At 41.5% G+C, this 17,031-nt stretch overlaps 3 protein-coding genes across 7 annotated transcripts in view; 1 reads left to right on the top strand and 2 right to left on the bottom strand.

The window, feature by feature from the left end:
- Positions 1-20: 20 nt before the first annotated feature.
- Positions 21-11,304, bottom strand: si:dkeyp-117h8.4 (uncharacterized protein LOC572032 homolog). Of its 2 annotated transcripts, none has more exons than XM_023271803.3 (9): positions 9,901-11,304; positions 4,163-4,226; positions 2,678-2,733; positions 2,522-2,555; positions 2,404-2,429; positions 2,247-2,322; positions 629-2,155; positions 467-509; positions 21-368 (listed from the first exon to the last, which is right to left on the bottom strand). In XM_023271803.3, exons 3-9 carry the CDS (start codon positions 2,717-2,719, stop codon positions 356-358), a joined length of 1,761 nt encoding a protein of 586 aa, XP_023127571.2. In that variant the 5' UTR covers positions 2,720-2,733; positions 4,163-4,226; positions 9,901-11,304; the 3' UTR covers positions 21-355. The 2 variants fall into 2 exon arrangements, with proteins under 2 accessions (XP_023127571.2, XP_023127570.1); XM_023271802.3 differs by lacking the exon at positions 9,901-11,304 and adding an exon at positions 4,372-4,550.
- aasdh (aminoadipate-semialdehyde dehydrogenase) lies at positions 5,184-15,581 on the top strand. Of its 3 annotated transcripts, none has more exons than XM_023271809.3 (14): positions 5,184-5,564; positions 6,758-6,878; positions 7,249-7,520; positions 7,607-7,799; positions 7,883-8,124; positions 8,221-8,324; positions 8,412-8,584; positions 8,879-9,206; positions 9,282-9,394; positions 10,851-11,550; positions 11,640-11,803; positions 12,898-13,023; positions 13,241-13,372; positions 14,351-15,581. In XM_023271809.3, the coding sequence occupies exons 1-14, from the start codon at positions 5,329-5,331 to the stop codon at positions 14,744-14,746; spliced, it is 3,300 nt and encodes a 1,099-aa protein (XP_023127577.2). In that variant the 5' UTR covers positions 5,184-5,328; the 3' UTR covers positions 14,747-15,581. The 3 variants fall into 3 exon arrangements, with proteins under 3 accessions (XP_023127577.2, XP_035804753.2, XP_035804752.2); XM_035948860.2 differs by having other exon boundaries at positions 8,218-8,324; positions 13,246-13,372; XM_035948859.2 differs by having other exon boundaries at positions 8,218-8,324.
- The window catches only part of cracd (capping protein inhibiting regulator of actin dynamics), a 24,396-nt gene continuing 22,248 nt past the window's right edge, over positions 14,884-17,031 (bottom strand). For both annotated transcript variants that reach the window (XM_055016640.1, XM_055016634.1), the window contains exon 9: positions 14,884-16,457. In XM_055016640.1, the coding sequence (XP_054872615.1) occupies positions 16,297-16,457 (161 nt within the window). In that variant the 3' untranslated portion in view covers positions 14,884-16,296. The remainder of the gene's footprint in view (positions 16,458-17,031) is intronic.

The following is a 17,031-nucleotide window of genomic DNA, read 5'->3' as shown; positions in this document are numbered from 1 at the left end:
ATGTTTTAAAGAAAAAAGCATTCACATTAATGGTTTTATTTTAATATTGGACATTAAAAAATAAACATAACGATGTATTAACTTTGCAATGATGAAGTCTAAAATGTAACAAGAGGATGTGAGAGTATATCACTGAAACGTTTAAAACAGACACATGGACACGGAGCTTTTAACAGTTTTGTGATCGACATAAATGTGTACAATTTGGATTTCACAAGCTACTTTTCACCAAGATTTGTATTGAAAAATTCAAGCTGGTACACAATTATTCAACATAGGTACCTGACCAAGTATGTACAGTTTTCCACGCTGGAACTTGTTGAACTTCTATAGGTTCTTCCTTGATCATCCTTGTTCATCGCCATTTTCTGCACATTTTGGAAGAAGAGGAAGAGCAGGTGATTATGAGAACACAGCAGTGCAGGGAGACCACAGGATACTGTAAACAGGAATACATTATAATCACCTGGGGGAGTAGCCACCGGTCATTTTAGTCTCCAGCGAATTCCCTGTTAAATGAAGCACACTAATTATTTAAGCAGTCAGTGATGAGAGGATGTGTTATGGCACAAAGGCAGACTTAAATGGGGACTTAAGTATAAATGAGTGGTTTCTAAATGTGGCTTACCCAGGCCTGAAAAATCTGCTGCAGATACAGGCAGGCGCTGACTCATCCAGGATTCCTGTTGTGCTGGAGGCTGCTGAGTGCTGCACCGTTGAAACATGCCGTGTTTACTGGAGCTATAGGAGAGGCCCCCGTGAGGCAGCTCCACTTCAGATGGAGAGAGACAGTGCCTCAGCCTCTCCCACCTGTGGCGTCTGGACCCTGGGGAGAATGCGCCGTACTCTTCCCTGAAACGTTTGGACTGTGGATGGCTGTCCCGGCCCAACTCTCTGTGGCGTTTTCTGAGGATGGAGCGGTGGGGCGACAGGGCGAGAGCAGCCAGGGCTGAGGAAGAGTGGCCTCTGCTGGCTGCTGAGTTTCGAGCACACAGACGGCAGGGAGGCCCGTTGAGGAAAGCCGATTTGTTCTGGCACACAAACTTGTGGTAAAGTTTCATGAAATCCTCGTCCACTTTCTTTGGAGAGTACTGGATCGGATTCAGGGACGAATCAAAGGAAAGGTGCCGTCTGAGCTTGTGACGACCGGTTGACTGAGGTGAGTGCAGCTGATGGGAGTCCTGATGGTGAAGCATCCTCAGTGGGACAACAGGCCTCTGTGGAGGAGTGGACAGACTGGCGGCAGGAGATCTGGGCCTCATTGACTCTCTGGAGTAGCATTCCACTGAATAATCTTTGGGGCTTCTGGAAACTGCATGAGGCGACCTATTGAGGGTCATCATCATTCTTGCTTTTAAGGGACTCAGCCTGACTGGAGAGCCGTAGATATCAGGTCTTTCTCTCATAGCACTGGTTTCTGATGGATACATGGAAGACCCAGCAGTCTGTACCGAGTGTGCAGAAAGAGACCTTTTGAAATTAAAGAATGAGTCCATGGATGCTTTAGGAGTGGTATGGTTACGTCGAGAAGGACTGACGGTGTAAATGGAAGTCTGCTCTCTGGGCCAGGATAGTTTGGGAGGGGACTGCTGAGACATGATGAAGGTCTCGTTCAGTGAGATCTCTTTTGGTTTGGAGATGTCAGAGAAGTCCATTGCGAGGGGAGCATGGTGCTTCAAGCCTCTCTCCTTACCAGGAGACTGCTGCTTTGGTTGCCATTCATGCAAACCGGCGACTACCTGCAAAGGAGACCGAGGGGTTGTTTCAGTCCTTGTGCACTGCCTTTTTACAGGTTTGCTGTGGTTTTCCTTGCTGGTCATCTTTTTGGAGTTGCCGCTGGTGTGTCTCAGCGGGACCGTGAAGGTGTAGTTGGGATTGCTTCTGTTTGACTGCTGACGCCACCTGCGATACCTCCTCAGCACAGAGTCGGCGGCTGTAGAGACGTGCTGCCGATGCCAGGCCCTCCCTATTCGACTTATCATGCTGGGGTAGAGCTCCACCAAAGAGCTGCCGTGGCTGCTCAGAGACATTTGCAGTTCCTCGTCTTCGTCTTCAGGTTGGAGCTCCACCTGAGAAAAGTTCCCCTGGCTCTCATCCAATGAGCTCACGGTCAGCTGAGTCACTTCACTTCTAGGCATCTCTACTGGACACAAATCTGGAAAATATATACATTTTTTGACTTTGAGTTCTGCAGTAACTGGTCCTGTTGTGTAGTGTTTAGAAGGATATTGACTTCATGTTCTTACTTTTATCGTCCACTTCCAAATGGGTGACGGTATCAGAAGCCTCATTAGCTCTATCATCTTGATATGTAAAGTCCAACTGTTAAAAATAAACCATAACTAATTAATGATTTATTAGTTATAAAGTACAGAGATGTTTGATAAATGTAGTTATATTCACCTGAGAGTTTTGTGTAATGTCCGGTGCTGTGAATGTTAAAATAATGGTATTAGTGGTGGAAGATACAAAAAACAAACCCTGTGCACAGCTATTTTCACTTTAGGTTATGGAACCTTACCCCTTTTTGACTCGTCTCCCAAATCTGTCATGCTCTGAGGAGAAAATATATGTGATTAAAGCATTAATATCTGACAAGACAGTCTAGGGAACTGCTCTCTTAGTCCACTGTATTTTGTCACACATGGCTGCAGAGGATGTAGACAGTGACCCAAACCTTAGATTCCAGCCTGCTCAGATTTAATTTTGACTGCTCCATGTAGCGTCCAAGTACTTCACCATGAAAACATAGAAGAAAGAAAAGACACACAATGAGATCAGGCTACAACTACAGGACTGAAGCAATGGTTTTAAAAAAAAAAAAAAAAAAAAAAAAAAAAAAAGTACACCTCCAACAATTATTTCCATTACTGATCTGTCAAATTCATTAACAATTTAGTCTAGAAACCAACATAGGGGTTTATATGCTACAGAATGTGTTTGATGTATCACACATAATACCCAGTGCGTCGCTGTTTTACAAAAAAGATGGAGTGAGAAGCATAAGAACTTAAGGTAAATCTGCCTCCTGGTGACAAAAAACATCTACCACAAGGTGTCACTAAAGCACAATTTGGATTAATATGTACACACAAATATTGCAGCAAGATTACTTTACCTCACTAGAAGAGCACAGACGTTCACTGAATGGTTACATTTATAACTCAATAGCTGCAAAGGTAAAAATGTAAGCAGGTCTGGGATGATTTCCTTCTGTGTAAAAGGAGCTTAGTGCACTAAAGGGTTGGGAAAGGAGCAAGAATAGATGTAACTGGGTAAGCAATGGGGCTTAGGCGCTGCAATGGACTGTCATTTTGTTCTTTGATTTTTTGATTGTTTTTTGATATTTTGCGGTCTTGTTTTGCAAGACATTTATGAGTCACAGTCACATTCTTTTGTGTGAGCACTAATGTTTGATCATGTTTTATTGTTGCTTTTACAAAAAATCTGTACAGATAAATGTTTTGTAAAGTACATTTTAACTCTAGTTTTGGAAAGTGCTACAGAAATATAGTTACTATAGTTACTATTACTATCAGAATCAGAATTAGAAAAGCCTGTATTGCCAAGTGAGTACACACAAGGAATTTGACTTGGTGTATAGAGAGCAGTGGCTAGCAGCAACAGGCAGTAAAAGAATAAATAAACAAATCTAAATCTGGGAATTCTAAATAAGAAATGCTACAGGTGTATTAAGTATAAGTCTAAGAAGTTTGTGTAAAAGTAAGTGTAATCATTATCGTTATGATTATTATAGGTAGAATGGTTATTGAAGAAATTGTTGAAAACTTAAATGAAAAATATATATAACATGGGTGATGGGGACTTTAAACCAAAACAAACCAAAATCCAAACCCTAATTGATATCTATATTGTGTTAAGTGATGCATCGATTTTTCAACAAGTAATTTAACAGCCAGTAGCAGTAAAATAACGTTACAAACCAACATTATCAATTGAAATATTCTAAGAATGCAAACAAAATTCTGTCAACTCATTTATCTGATTGCATTCATCCTTCAGATTCGATCGCGTTGTGTCAGCGCGGTTTATTTTGCTTCTGTCGACTTTAGCAGCACGACTAGCTGCTAACGGTACAAACGGCCACTTTGATTAAACCAGTGACAGAAACGTTCTGATGTAAGCTTTTCAGTTCACTTACTCCGGGGTTGTATATCGCTGAGGTCCACGTCTACCCCTCCATATTGGTCCTGAAGTTTTGAATACTGTTGAAAACAACCGCAGAGGTTAGCAAGTCGGCATTAGCTCAGTTTTAAAGCCAACTCAAGCTAACGCTAACAAACCTCCTGCTAACGCTAACTGACTTCGTGCTAACGTTAACCACCGCTACAGCCTCATTGTCCCACACACCTTATCTATAATTCGATCCAGTGACCTTTTGTAGTTAAAGTTATTGTCCAGTAATTGTTTCTTTAAAAGTGCATCCATGTTTCTTGGAATAAAAAAAAACGAAAGTCTTTTCTTGGCGTTAACAGACGGTGAAAACAGCAGAAAGTTTCTGGCGCTTTTAGGTTCAAGATTCCGCTTTCTCTAAATGGCGAAACATGATTGGACAGTGGACACTTGTTGCTTTCAAGGACGCTGGGAAATGAAGCTACTCCAATGTGCGCTCACTCATCAGCGGAGTTAGCGGCGATAAAATAGCGTAACCAATATTTTGCGGACAAGTAGTTCAAATTTTATTGAGATGACAGATAGTTGAAATCAGTCAATCAACGAGAAACAATCTATTTGACATTATTCTATACAAGTTTTGCAATTTTCAGTTCAATATTTACTCTGTAATAGATGCAAAAAGTAATGGGACATTACCACATGAGCTACCACCAAAATGTTAACCATAAATTCTGAGAATTTATGGCTGTTTTAAATAAAAATTTACAAGAATTTTTTTTGCCAAATTTGGGGGATTAAAAAAAAATTTAAGGGAAACTTTGAAGGAATTATTGGAATTTTCTTCCTGAAGGTTTTGCAAATTTTCAGAAATTTGGGGACTTTTTTTGCTGAATTTTTGAATTTTTTCAGACAAGGAAACAATATTTTTTGGTGCCCGTAAATGAGGACAACAGGAGGGTTAAAGCGTAAAACTGCATATTGTTTGTTGTCATAGCTGAGCTTCAAGGGGGCTGTCATTGGTTAGACGTCATTTTCCAGTCCTACGTCATCTTCCCTCGACAAGCGTGGTGCGACTGGATGTAAACAAAACCTGTCTCGCCTCAACAGAGTAATATTTGAATTGAAGTGTTTATATTTTGAGCGTTTTTTGGAGGAGGAGTAGGTAGAGGAGGAGTCGTTCCCCTCCTCGGTATGTCTCCCCGGACGCTGCAGCAGCTCGTAGCCGCCGCTGCCTCTCTGTACCCGGACAGAGCAGCGGTGACATACAGCGGCTCGGTGTCTGGAGCTCCGGAGACTCTGCTGTACAGAGATGTGGCTCAACTCGCCGCTGAACTCTCTGGAGTTCTGCAGAAGAATTGTTCTCCCAACAACGGCCTGATCGGACTGTACGGCGGAGATGATGTTCTCATACCGGTGTGGATTCTGGGGTGAGTAGTTGTTCTGACTGACACATGGAAACACACCAGCTGCTGACAGGTTTAGTGCTGCTTGTTAAAGCTGCATCACACGTTTATATCCATCTACAGCTGCTGTTATCTGGGTCAAACAGACAGCAAGGAATAATCTCTATTGGTATTAAACTTCTATCTTTGCATTGGCGTTACGTTATTACTATTCTAGTCAAGAAGTCGTTCAGGTTTTTCACATTTTCAAATAGAATACTATTGGATTCATATAGATTTCTCCAACTTTTTCTCACTTTCTAAGAAATAATTGTGGTTCTATTTGGGTATACAAGCTACATTAATTTTTTTTTTAGTTTTCACAATATGATTACTGTAAAATTAAAATGCATTTTTCACAGTAAAACAAGCAACACAAAAATATGTTTTTATGCAGTTAAAATGTGCAACAATTTTTTAGCGCTCAATAAATAACTCAGAATCCTTTAGGATTCTTTTAAATGCCTCCAAATCCCATAAGACAGTCTATCCACTTAATAGGAAACATGTTTGGTTTTGCAAGAATTTACACACTTATATTTTTTTCTACTTGAATTTTTTGTCGATATGTTATCAACTATTTTGATAATCAATTCATAAGAGACATTTTTTAAAGTAATAAAGTGTGCCACCGTAATTTCTCCCACTTTGCACATTTTAGAGCCTACATTGTGACAGGAATGTTATTAGTGCACCAAAATGACTTGATTTCATTCCTGAGGGTTATGTTGTAGAGATTATAACCTGTAGGATCTATATAAAGCCCATCTGTAAAATAATATTATTCACTGATTAATTCAGGAGTATAAATAAGGATATTGGATAACAAACACATACAGTCTAAAAATCAAAACAGTACTGTAATATTTCCCATCATCATAAATATCAGGCCTGATTATACTGTAAAACTGCAAGCATTTCTGTGATCAAAATTACTCAGTTACAAGAAAAGCTTCATATACATACAGACAATTTTGCTATCACCACAGACGTAAAGTTCTGTGTTTTTGCACGTTCTTACTGTACTATCCCGACTAAAGCAGCAGTAGACATATACAAACTGGGCAATAATCAGCTTTTGGCACAACACCGGCATACTGGGCAGTATGTGCACTTAACAAGCTGAATCACTGTTCCAGAACACATCATGAATCATATATTACTTTGTTGTTTGCCAGGATCCTGCAGTCATCTGCTGCTTACGTCCCACTGGACCCAGAAGCTCCTGGACTTCTGTCTGCCAGATTCATGAGCCAGTGTGGCCTCAAGTACTGTGTTGTAAAGATGGACCTGCTGCAGGTTGAATATTTCATATTTTATCAATGTATATATACAGTTATAATGACAAATTTTTGAAAATGCAACGTGTGCTATTTATGTTTTAACAGGCTTAAGTTTAAAAAAAATAGCTAAACTAAATAAAAACATGAGACAAAACCACTTTCTGTAAATAGTGTTATAGCTGCACAGTATAAATAAACTGACTGCAGTATTTTGTTTTTCTTCCAACACAAATTGCTGCAGATTTAATATGTCGATAAGCTAAATGTAGAGCTCATATAGTCCCGCTTTATTGCTTTGAGCTTGTTGTTTCTTGTATCAAAGCTGATTTAGAAATTCCATCCTGTTCATTATTATTTACATTTAGTTCTTTCTCTTCCCCATAAAGCAATTCCAGACAGCTCTCGTCGAACATGTAACTGTGGAGGTTTGTGTGGAGCTGCCGAAGTTCAAACTGACCCTGATACGAATCGGGCAGCTGTCAGTCACTGAGCATAAACAACGCTCAAGATCTCCAACATCAGATGATGCAGTTGTGTTAAAACAGGACGTGGGCTGCACGGATTTGGCTTACGTGCTGCACACATCTGGAACAACAGGCCTTCCAAAGACCGTGAGGGTTCCACACAAGTGTATACTCCCAAATATACTGCATCTGAGGTAAGCACAGGTACCTGTTTGCATTTATTTTTTGCTCTGGAATATCATTGCTTTGATATCTGTTTAAAAGAAGTTGCTCTGCTCAGGTCTTTGTTTCAGATGCGTGCTGATGATGTGGTTTTCTTCGCCTCTCCTTTAACCTTTGACCCTTCTGTGGTGGACATTTTTCTGGCTTTATCATCTGGGGCTCGACTCCTCATTGTCCCTGCATTGATCAAGAAAATCCCCAACCGACTGGCTCAGTTGTTGTTCAAAGATCACAAGACGACCGTCCTACAGGCAAGAGTTGACCTGCTAGAGACGCCGTTTTAGAGGAGACAGTTTTGTTAGTTTGTACGATGTGCTACTTTTTATTTCCACAGGTCACACCCACTCTGCTGCTGCGCTTTGGCCATCGTATTCTGAAACAGGACGTGTTGTCGTCTGACTCCTCACTGCGGGTTTTGGCTCTGGGTGGAGAAGCCTGTCCATTGCCGGCTCTGCTCAGGAGCTGGAGACACGAGGACAATAAGACCTGCATCTACAACATCTATGGTATTACTGAGGTTTCCTGCTGGGCCTGCTGTTACAAAATACCAGAGTCTCTGCTGCAATCCAGCAACACGTGAGTGTTCTCCTTTTAAAGATGTGAAAAATGACATCTGGTTGTTGATTTTAAATATGTTAAAATCTGAATTTAACATTACAAAACTTTCAGCAGGATGTCCTCTGTGCCTCTCGGGTCTCCTCTGATGGACACGGTAGTGGAAGTCAGAGATGAACATGGCTGCATAGTTACAGAGGGTGAAGGACAAGTGTTCATAGGTGAGGAAATGCCAAAGAGCGTTTAACAAATAAAGCTCACTGAGGTCAGAACAAAATCCAGATGGAGCCATACAACTGTTGGTGCAGGTGGAGAGAACAGAGTGTGTCTCCTGGACGATGAGGATGCTGTTGTTGCCGGGACGATGAGAGCGACTGGAGACCGGGCGACTGTTGAAGACACTCAGCTGTACTATCAGGGGAGGAAGGACAGAATGGTCAAACGCAACGGGAAACGGGTGAACTTGGACAGCTTGCAGCAAGTAGGATGTTTTTCTGTGTACATTTTGACAAATATACACAATGTTTTTATATTATTTATGTTCAGTGTTTCATGTTTTTGTGGTTGTCGGCCAGTTCTGTTCTTTGTGTAGTGATGTCTATGTTTGAATAGGCCTTTTAGTGTTCATGTATGGGTTTAGATGATTCAACCAAATCCACAGATGGGTTGTGAGTCTCTGATACTGTTCTTTTGGGGGCTGGGTGCCAAAACATTTGAAAACTGCTGATCTAAATTGAAGGAAAGTTCAGGTGCTGACCTGATGTCCCTCCTCCAGCTCATGCTGAGTCTGCCTCAGGTGGAGGCCTGTGCTGTGGGTCTGTACGAAGACGTTCGACTTCTGGCCTTCATCGTGGCTTCAACATCTGGAGACCATGCAGCAGCCTCTACCTCCTCGTCAGTGCAGCAGCGTGCAGAACAAACTCCCTCAGCTTTAAGTGAGCGTCAGGAGAAGCCGCCCTCTTCTACTGAACACCACCTGGATGAGAACGGTGCAGACAGACATCTGAAAAGGGTCATTCTGAGCCAGCTGTCTCTGCTGCTGCCTCCTCACAGCGTTCCCGACACTCTGGTGCTCGTCCCAGCATTATGTCTGACTCCTCATGGTGAGCATTAATCACACCGTCACTACTGACAAGAAAGCAGTTCATCCATTGACCATTATGTTTACTTTTTGACAGGCAAAGTAGACATGGAGGCACTTATGAGAATATATGAAAGAAAGAGGAAGCCTTTAGAGCCTTCATGGGAAGATGCCAGCAAACTAAAGGAAACTCTTCAGGCTTTGTGGCAGGTATTTCCACTTTTGATTACATAACTGAACCTTTAATAGTTACATATTGTGCCCCTGTTCAGCAAATGAAGGGATGTCTCAAATGTCCCCAGAATGTGTCTTTAACAGATGTTCATTTCGCACTGACCGTGTAATCCCTGCTTTTTGCCTTATTTTACACAGGCTGCTTCAGTGTCTGTAGCTTTAGATACAGCCGAGCTGCTGCTGTCCAAACCCCCTTCAGGAAGAAAACTCTCTCTGCATCTGCAGTTTTCAATGACTGACAGAGCCGAAAAATACGGGGGGGGGGTTGTTGTTTCAAGTTTGAATCACAAATACCTTCACCAATATAACACACACCTCAGTTCACAAATAGAACACGTCACAATTATTTCAGTTCGAGTTCAGGTCGTTACCAATGCATTGGATTTATCTCTTTCCCTTTATTTCAGGAAAACGGCCCTGTGTGTGCACACAATTGTTTATAGTTAATTATGCCCGTGTATTGTGTTGGTAGTGCAACATACCTGTTGTCCATACGCTGTATGTGCCGACTGTCCGTCCAAACGATGCGTTCTTGTCTGAAGTAAACAGCATGGCCCAGCAGTGTCGTCTTCACATCCCACAGCTCCGATCCAGCGCTGTCCTCAGCGATCAGCAGTTGTTCAATAGGACAATAAATCCAGCGATGTCCTCAGCGATCAGCAGTTGTTCAATAGGACAACAAATCCAGCGATGTCCTCAGCGATCAGCAGTTGTTCAATAGGACAATAAATCCAGCGATGTCCTCAGCGATCAGCAGTTGTTCAATAGGACAATAAATCCAGCGCTGTCCTCAGCGAGCTGCACTTTTTCCGGAGCCTGAAACGTCCAACGGTGACCCTCTTCCTGGCTTTCAACTTAATAGTTCGTGTTCTCAACAATAAGCCAGTTTGTCGACTTTTGTGTAGTGACTTTACCTGTAGTCACTGAGGTGGCAGTTGGTGTCCTTAGTCTGACGCTTCAAATTAAAACAGTGTCTCTGCTCGTTTGTACTGGACGTTTCATTTATTGACGGCAATTGCAGGCAAGTTATCATTCAGTCAACTGTTAGTCTCCAATAAACCAAAATTATACAACCTGACAACATTCACCCGCTTGACACGGCGTTTGAACACGGTCGAAAACTGTTGGGCTTCATTCTCCAAACTACACACCTGCCTTCATTAATTCATTAGCCGGTATATGTGCAGTCCACTCCCCACGGTGGACAACCCCGTGGCTCCTAAAGCCACACCCACGCAGTCATACCGACACTCACAATAATCAAAACAGAGAGATCATATTTTGGCTCCAACAGAGTTGATGTAGTCTTTATATTTTCAGATTTTTTTCTTCACACATTCATGTTTAGGACTCATAGAAAACATAATAAAAATGGATTCTGACCTTGTTGTCTGTGTATGTGCACACCATATTTTCAACCATGTATCAACAGGATACTTTAGGTCTCGCTGCAGATGCGACCCTCGACGAAGAATCTAACTTCCTGTTCAGTGGAGGAGATTCTCTGAAGGCACTGCGTCTCTGTGAAGACATCCTCTCTGCTGTTGGAGTCACCTCGCCAGAGCTTTTGGAGGTTATGCTTGATGGGACATTCGCTGACGTTCTGCACCATGTCGCCAAACTAACACAGAAGCTCTGGCCTGAGAGCATCTCCTCACCACCGTCCGAGGCCAAGAAACGACACACTGATCCCCCCTCTGTGGCTCCGGTGAAGAAGGAGCGCAAAGATGTTACAGCAGCCGAGAGCTTTCAGGCGGAGAAACGAGCTCTTAAAGTTATAAGACGAGCAGGCGAGATTATAGAGCTCAACTTCAGGAATACAGAGAATAATAAATCCATGCAAGCCGACAAACTTGGAGAAAATAATTCTGGCAATAAACATAGAGATGCTGATGTAGGTCTCAGTCTGAGCTGGTCGTCAGACACAGGCAGATGTGTGGATGCCTCTCCGGTGCTCCTAGTAGAAGATGAGACAAGTCAGAGGTCAAAAACAACAGTGTTCATCGGCTCACACTCCCACAGGATCCAGTCTTTAGACCTGACCACTGGGAGCCTTCTGTGGGAGCGAGTTCTGGGGGACAGAATCGAGGCCTCAGTTGCCGTGTCTCACTGTGGAAGTCTCGTTGTCGTGGGTCAGTATCGGCTCTCTGAATCTCTCATCAAAACATTTTAGCGGTTATCGGCCTCATGGAATATTATATTTTGGAGTTTCCTTCCTCAGGTTGCTATGACGCCTGTGTGCACTTCTTGTGTGCCAAATCTGGAAAGACGAGGTGGACGTTTGAGACGGGAGACGCAGTGAAGAGCTGTCCTGCTGTGGATCCTCAGACTGGTCTGGTTATAGTGGGATCACACGATGGGAATGTTTACGCCCTGAACCCACAGGTGAGTGTGTTTGACCTGAAGCGATATGAAGGTGCTAGTCATTCCAAAAAAATCACAGATTGGTAATGACTGTGGAATCCAGCCTCAGATATTTAAAGTACATTCTCAGCAAGACAATTAGGCAACTAGTTTGATCATTTTCTCGATTTGTTGCTTAGTTGTTAGGTCTATAAAATATCAGAAAATTGTTTAAAAAAAAAAAAAAAAAAAAAAATATATATATATATATATATATATATATATATATATATATATATATATATATATATATATATATATATGTATATATATATATATATATATATATATATATATATATTGATTACTGTTTCCCTACGCCCCAGATGACGTCCTCAAATGTCTGGTTTTCCACACAACCCACAGATATTCAATCTACTGTCACAGTGGAATCAAGAAACTAGGAAATATCCCAATTTAGGAGGATGCACTAAGAGAATTTAGACTTTTTTTTCCCCAATTTTTAATAGCTGACAACTATTCAATTAATCGTTGCTGCTTCATTTGGCATGAATAAATGATTATATTCAGCTCACTCATCGACCTGTATCATTGGTTCCATCCGTAGCGTCACTCATTGATTAGCCTTTCATTTATCCATTGATTGATTGTAGAGTTTTGCATTTGGTTATTGGTGCACTATTGATTTATTAACATGATCCTCTTTTTTCTTTTTTGCTGTGTCCTATTAGATAGATAGATAGATAGGTAGGTAGGTAGTTAGATAGATAGATAGATAGATAGATAGATAGATAGATAGATAGATAGATAGATAGATAGATAGATAGATAGATAGATAGATAGATAGATAGATAGATAGATAGATAGATAGATAGATAGATAGATAGATAGATAGATAGATAGATAGACTATTTATTCTTTATGATGCTGGACATGGGTTATGAATTTAATCCCTTCATGTTTTTGTTTGAATGACAATAAACTGAACAGTTTTTATTTTCTTGTGTTAGTATGTGTTCATTTCTGAGCTGTGGTAGAACGTCCTTCACTGACTGGTCCTTCGTTACTCGTCCCTCTGTGTGGGTGACTAGACTATTTTTTGTTTGTGTTTTCAGGCTCGACAGTGTGTCTGGAAGCGCCACTGTGGAGGTGGAGCTGTGTTTTCGTCTCCACACCTAAACTCGTCCCTCAGAAGGCTTTATGTGGCGACGCTGGGAGGACGTCTGCTCTGTTTAAACCCTGTGAGTGAAGATCTGTACACATCACTGTTGAATAAGTGGAACCAAGAAGAGGACATTGTCTTCCCTCTGCCTTTACACTGAATCACCTGAAGTCTTTTAGGGTGTAAAAGCTATTTGAAATCACACATTTTACATCATTATTTTTATTGAAAAGAAACACAAAGGATATAAACTGCCTTCCTTCTCTGGATGTCTTATGAGTGTTTCTTTTTTCCAGGACAGTGGAGACGTCTTGTGGTCGTACTGTACAGACGTTCCTCTTTTCTCGTCACCCAGCAGCTGCTCAGGTCACGTTGTTATCGGCTCAGTGGACGGAAACATCTGCTGCTTCAGCAGCTCCGGGAAACTGGTGAGCAGCAGAATCAGACTCGTGTTACAGGAGTTTAATATTTTAAATGCAAAACCTGAAATGTGTGTGTGTGTGTGTGTGTGTTTTCTACAGGAAAAGCTCTGAATAGTTTTGTAAATAAAACATGTCAGTTTTTGACTGAATATATTTGCAGAAATTCATAATGCATTTCCAGGTTTCCATTATGGGCTATTGAGTGTAGATTGATGAGGTAAAATATCAATTAAACTAATGTACAGCACTAGTCTGAATAATTTTCTGAATCCTGAAATTTAACAAATAAAATAAACAGATTAGGTGGGCGGTTTTATTGTTGTGGCTGATTAATGTAGATTTTTGTGACGTTCTGATACAGCTAATGCGTAATTTAGCACAAATTTCTTGCAGATGTTTGTTTATTGGTGCTGTGTGGGCTTATTTTGTGTTTTGTATGCAAATTATAATCAATTCAAAACCTGTCTTTACAACTAATTATAGTCTGATTTGTTTCAGTAATGCATTAAATGCATTTATACTGTATTTATTAGTAACCTCTCCATCATGTACTGATGCTGACTTTACTCCAACAGCTTGAGTTTGATTTGCTTCATGCCAGTCTATCTGTTTCTCTTCAGCTGTCTCGATAAAATAGGCAAAAAAAGCCCAAAACATATTATTTTGGATTACCATCGTTTGTGGCAAATTCCACCATTTGCATAAATGAGCATCATGTTTATAACAGCTGCGCTTTTTCTGCTCTTCTACAGCCGTACCAGAGCTGTATTAAGTCAATGCTAATGCTAATCCAACATTTCCTGCTATTTCTATGCCATATTTCTGACAAGCTAGTTGCCAAATAATGTTCAGTATTAAATGACACCAGTAACCGCTAGTGTTGCTGAACCAACCTAGGCGGAGATTTTAAGCATTACAGCTTTTGTCTGTTGTAAAATACTGTAATACTTGCTTGTGTGACTTGACTTTTGTGTTTCTCTGCAGCTGTGGCAGTTTCTGACAAAGGCTCCGGTCTTCTCGTCTCCGTGCGTCACTCCAGACCAGCAGAAGCTTCTGTGCGGATCACACGACGGCCGCCTGTACTGTCTGAACTGCGCAGACGGCTCTTTAGTTTGGACTTTTCAGACCACAGGGAAGGTTTACTCCTCTCCATGTGTGTTTGGCGGCTCCGCTGTGGGCAGGACGGGGGCTCTGGTGGGTTTGGCCTCCACAGACGGCACAGTGTGGATCCTGGATGGACAAAATGGACAAATGCTGGCCTCGTTCGTTCTGCCCGGAGAGCTGTTTTCATCCCCAGTGGTGTGGGAACAGTCTCTCGTCATCGGGTGTCGTAATGATTATGTGTATTGTTTAAAACTGACCGTCGAAGAGAAAACATAGAAGGATTTAATGCGTCTCCCTCTGCACTGGTTTTTATAATAAACAGTTTCTGTGTCAGAGCAGTGAGGCTGCTGTGGGAAATAAGATTTTAATTAAGGGTTTAAGATCTGGAACAGAGAAATAATGAACCCACGGTCTTGTGGTTCAGACATCAGTATTTAATTTACATTATTCATAACATTTTGTATCTCTTTAAGAATTTTCTCATGAATATCTCTAAGTGGGACAAAAAAGTGCAAATAATACCAAACATTTTTTTTTGTTACATATAACACTGCGTACACTACACTATTGTGCACGACCAAAGTTAAAAACAAAATGACAAAGTGACTCCTTTCCGACCGAAGCTCTGGTGACGCCTTCCACTTACATACAGTACATACATACGTACAGATCATTGAAGTGAGTGTCTGCAAATAAGAATGTTTTTTTTTTTTTCTTTCATAGAGGAAATGCTTAGATCACATTAAAGAGGAAGTGATGGCCTACAAACACAAGTGTGTTACAGGAGGACAGCTACCAGAACCGTAGGTTACAGCAAGCAGGTGTTGCGTCTGTCTCCGTCAGCGAAGCAGAAAAAAATAAAAATAAAAATAAAAATTGCGTCATCGCGCAGCTGTGAGGACGACGTTAAGTTCACCGTAAATGCCCAGTAACACTTGTGGTCTTCAGTGCTGTGTTTAGGTGCACCCACCGTGTGTGTTCATGACAGTTTCTGTTTCTTTTAAATGGCAAAAAATTATACAATAGCTTCCTGGGCAGCTATCACAGTCATCACGGACACAGTGAGAGTTGTTATGCTAAGGTTTCCAGTATGAGTTTTTTTTGTTTGTTTGTTTAAAAAAAAAAAAAAAAAAAGGCGTCTTTTGTACATGACAAACAAGGCTCAGAGATAAATCTGCTGCTTTACATAAATAATACAGAGGAGGGCAGAGGAGATGCCTGTAACACTTCCATCAGCTGTCCAGAAGCAGATTCAGCTGCGTCATGCTGAGTTCTTATTTTTACTGGTAGCCCTTAAAACACGATTCAGACAGTTACCCTCTGTTGATTAAACACCGTCATACGTCAGAGCTTCACCTCGCTAACACAAGAAGTGTTAAGTTGTGTTGAGTGAATTATTTATATACAACCATGGTGACACAGTTGGCTACAAAATAAAATTTAAAAAAAAAAAAAAAAAAAACGGGATTGGCTATTGCAGTAGCCAGCCATGGCTGTGATTGGCTGCTGAGGACTCGGTCTTTTGGGGGACATATACTTTGTGTGCATGCTTGCCACAATTGTTTACATATATCTGTGCGATTGTATTGGACTATTTGAATGTGAAGCGCACTTTACCATGATAATAGTACCAGCCAGTGTGTGGAGGTGATGGAGGGCTTTACTTGTTTCACAGTCAGGACGAGGTTTCAAGGTGAGAGACGAGACGTGGACGTTTTGGGGAGGAACGGGGGCAGGTGACGGCGGCTCTCCGGGAGCTTCGGAGTCCGTGGGCAGTGTGCAGTGTCGATGCCGGCTGGAGCCCTGTCGGAAGCTGCGGTGGGGTGTTATTTGATGATCTGAGGACAGTCGCTCCAGGCTTTGGCCTTTCGTTTGGCGAGTGCCAGCCATGCCGGCTCTGTGGACACCTGTGGAGAGTCACTGGAGGGGAAGCGCTTTGACACCTCCTTGACAGCAGGTGGCGACGGTGTGGAGTCTGCAATCTCAACTGAAACAACAAATCCAGGAGAAAAACTGGTTAGCTCCAAATGACAAGGACTTTTATGAACAATTAATCTTTAAATTTTTGTCTAATTTTGTCTTCACGAGGGCATCAAGGGCAGTTTCATACAGCCCAAGGTGATGTTTTTAATTTTTTTAAAAAATGAACCCCCAAAACCATCCATTTGTCATAGCAAGAAACTGCTCAACAGGCATAATCATCGCATTTTTTTACTTTCTGATGGTGAATGTATCGTGTGGTTCTACTAGGAAAATTTACCAAGAATAAACCATCTGCACAAAATTGAGTAAATAAAGTGGGCACAACTGAGAAGCCGGCTGGAAAAAAAAGTGTAATTTTTTGTCAGTAAAATGCAGGTTGCCTTTGCAAAAAGCAGAGAAGAGATAACAAGTACAACTGAGAGGGGAATAAAACACACTTCATCGATGAATTGAATGCAACTCGGCCCAAAAACTGTATACAGTGGAGCAAGTTGTCCACAAATTGTTGGAAGTTACATTCAGCATAGAGAAACATCTTTGTAGAGTTGAGTTGAAATGTGTGAAAATGTGACTAGACC

Source organism: Amphiprion ocellaris, chromosome 2, assembly GCF_022539595.1.
Source record: "Amphiprion ocellaris isolate individual 3 ecotype Okinawa chromosome 2, ASM2253959v1, whole genome shotgun sequence".
NCBI lineage: Eukaryota > Metazoa > Chordata > Actinopteri > Pomacentridae > Amphiprion > Amphiprion ocellaris.
This window is presented reverse-complemented; position numbering and strand designations above follow the sequence as displayed.

What these genes read in the sequence shown, in the direction of transcription:
- si:dkeyp-117h8.4 (XM_023271802.3), bottom strand. Translation starts at nt 4,449, where the DNA reads ATGGATGCACTTTTAAAGAAACAATTACTGGACAATAACTTTAACTAC. An exon ending in TGAGCAGGCTGGAATCTAAG is followed by an intron (nt 2,556 to 2,677) that starts GTTTGGGTCACT and finishes TTTTCTCCTCAG; the next exon opens with AGCATGACAGATTTGGGAGA. An exon ending in AGCAGATTTTTCAGGCCTGG is followed by an intron (nt 510 to 628) that starts GTAAGCCACATT and finishes TTCATTTAACAG; the next exon opens with GGAATTCGCTGGAGACTAAA.
- aasdh (XM_035948859.2), top strand. Translation starts at nt 5,329, where the DNA reads ATGTCTCCCCGGACGCTGCAGCAGCTCGTAGCCGCCGCTGCCTCTCTG. An exon ending in CTCTTCAGGCTTTGTGGCAG is followed by an intron (nt 9,395 to 10,850) that starts GTATTTCCACTT and finishes ATGTATCAACAG; the next exon opens with GATACTTTAGGTCTCGCTGC. An exon ending in TCAGCAGCTCCGGGAAACTG is followed by an intron (nt 13,373 to 14,350) that starts GTGAGCAGCAGA and finishes GTTTCTCTGCAG; the next exon opens with CTGTGGCAGTTTCTGACAAA.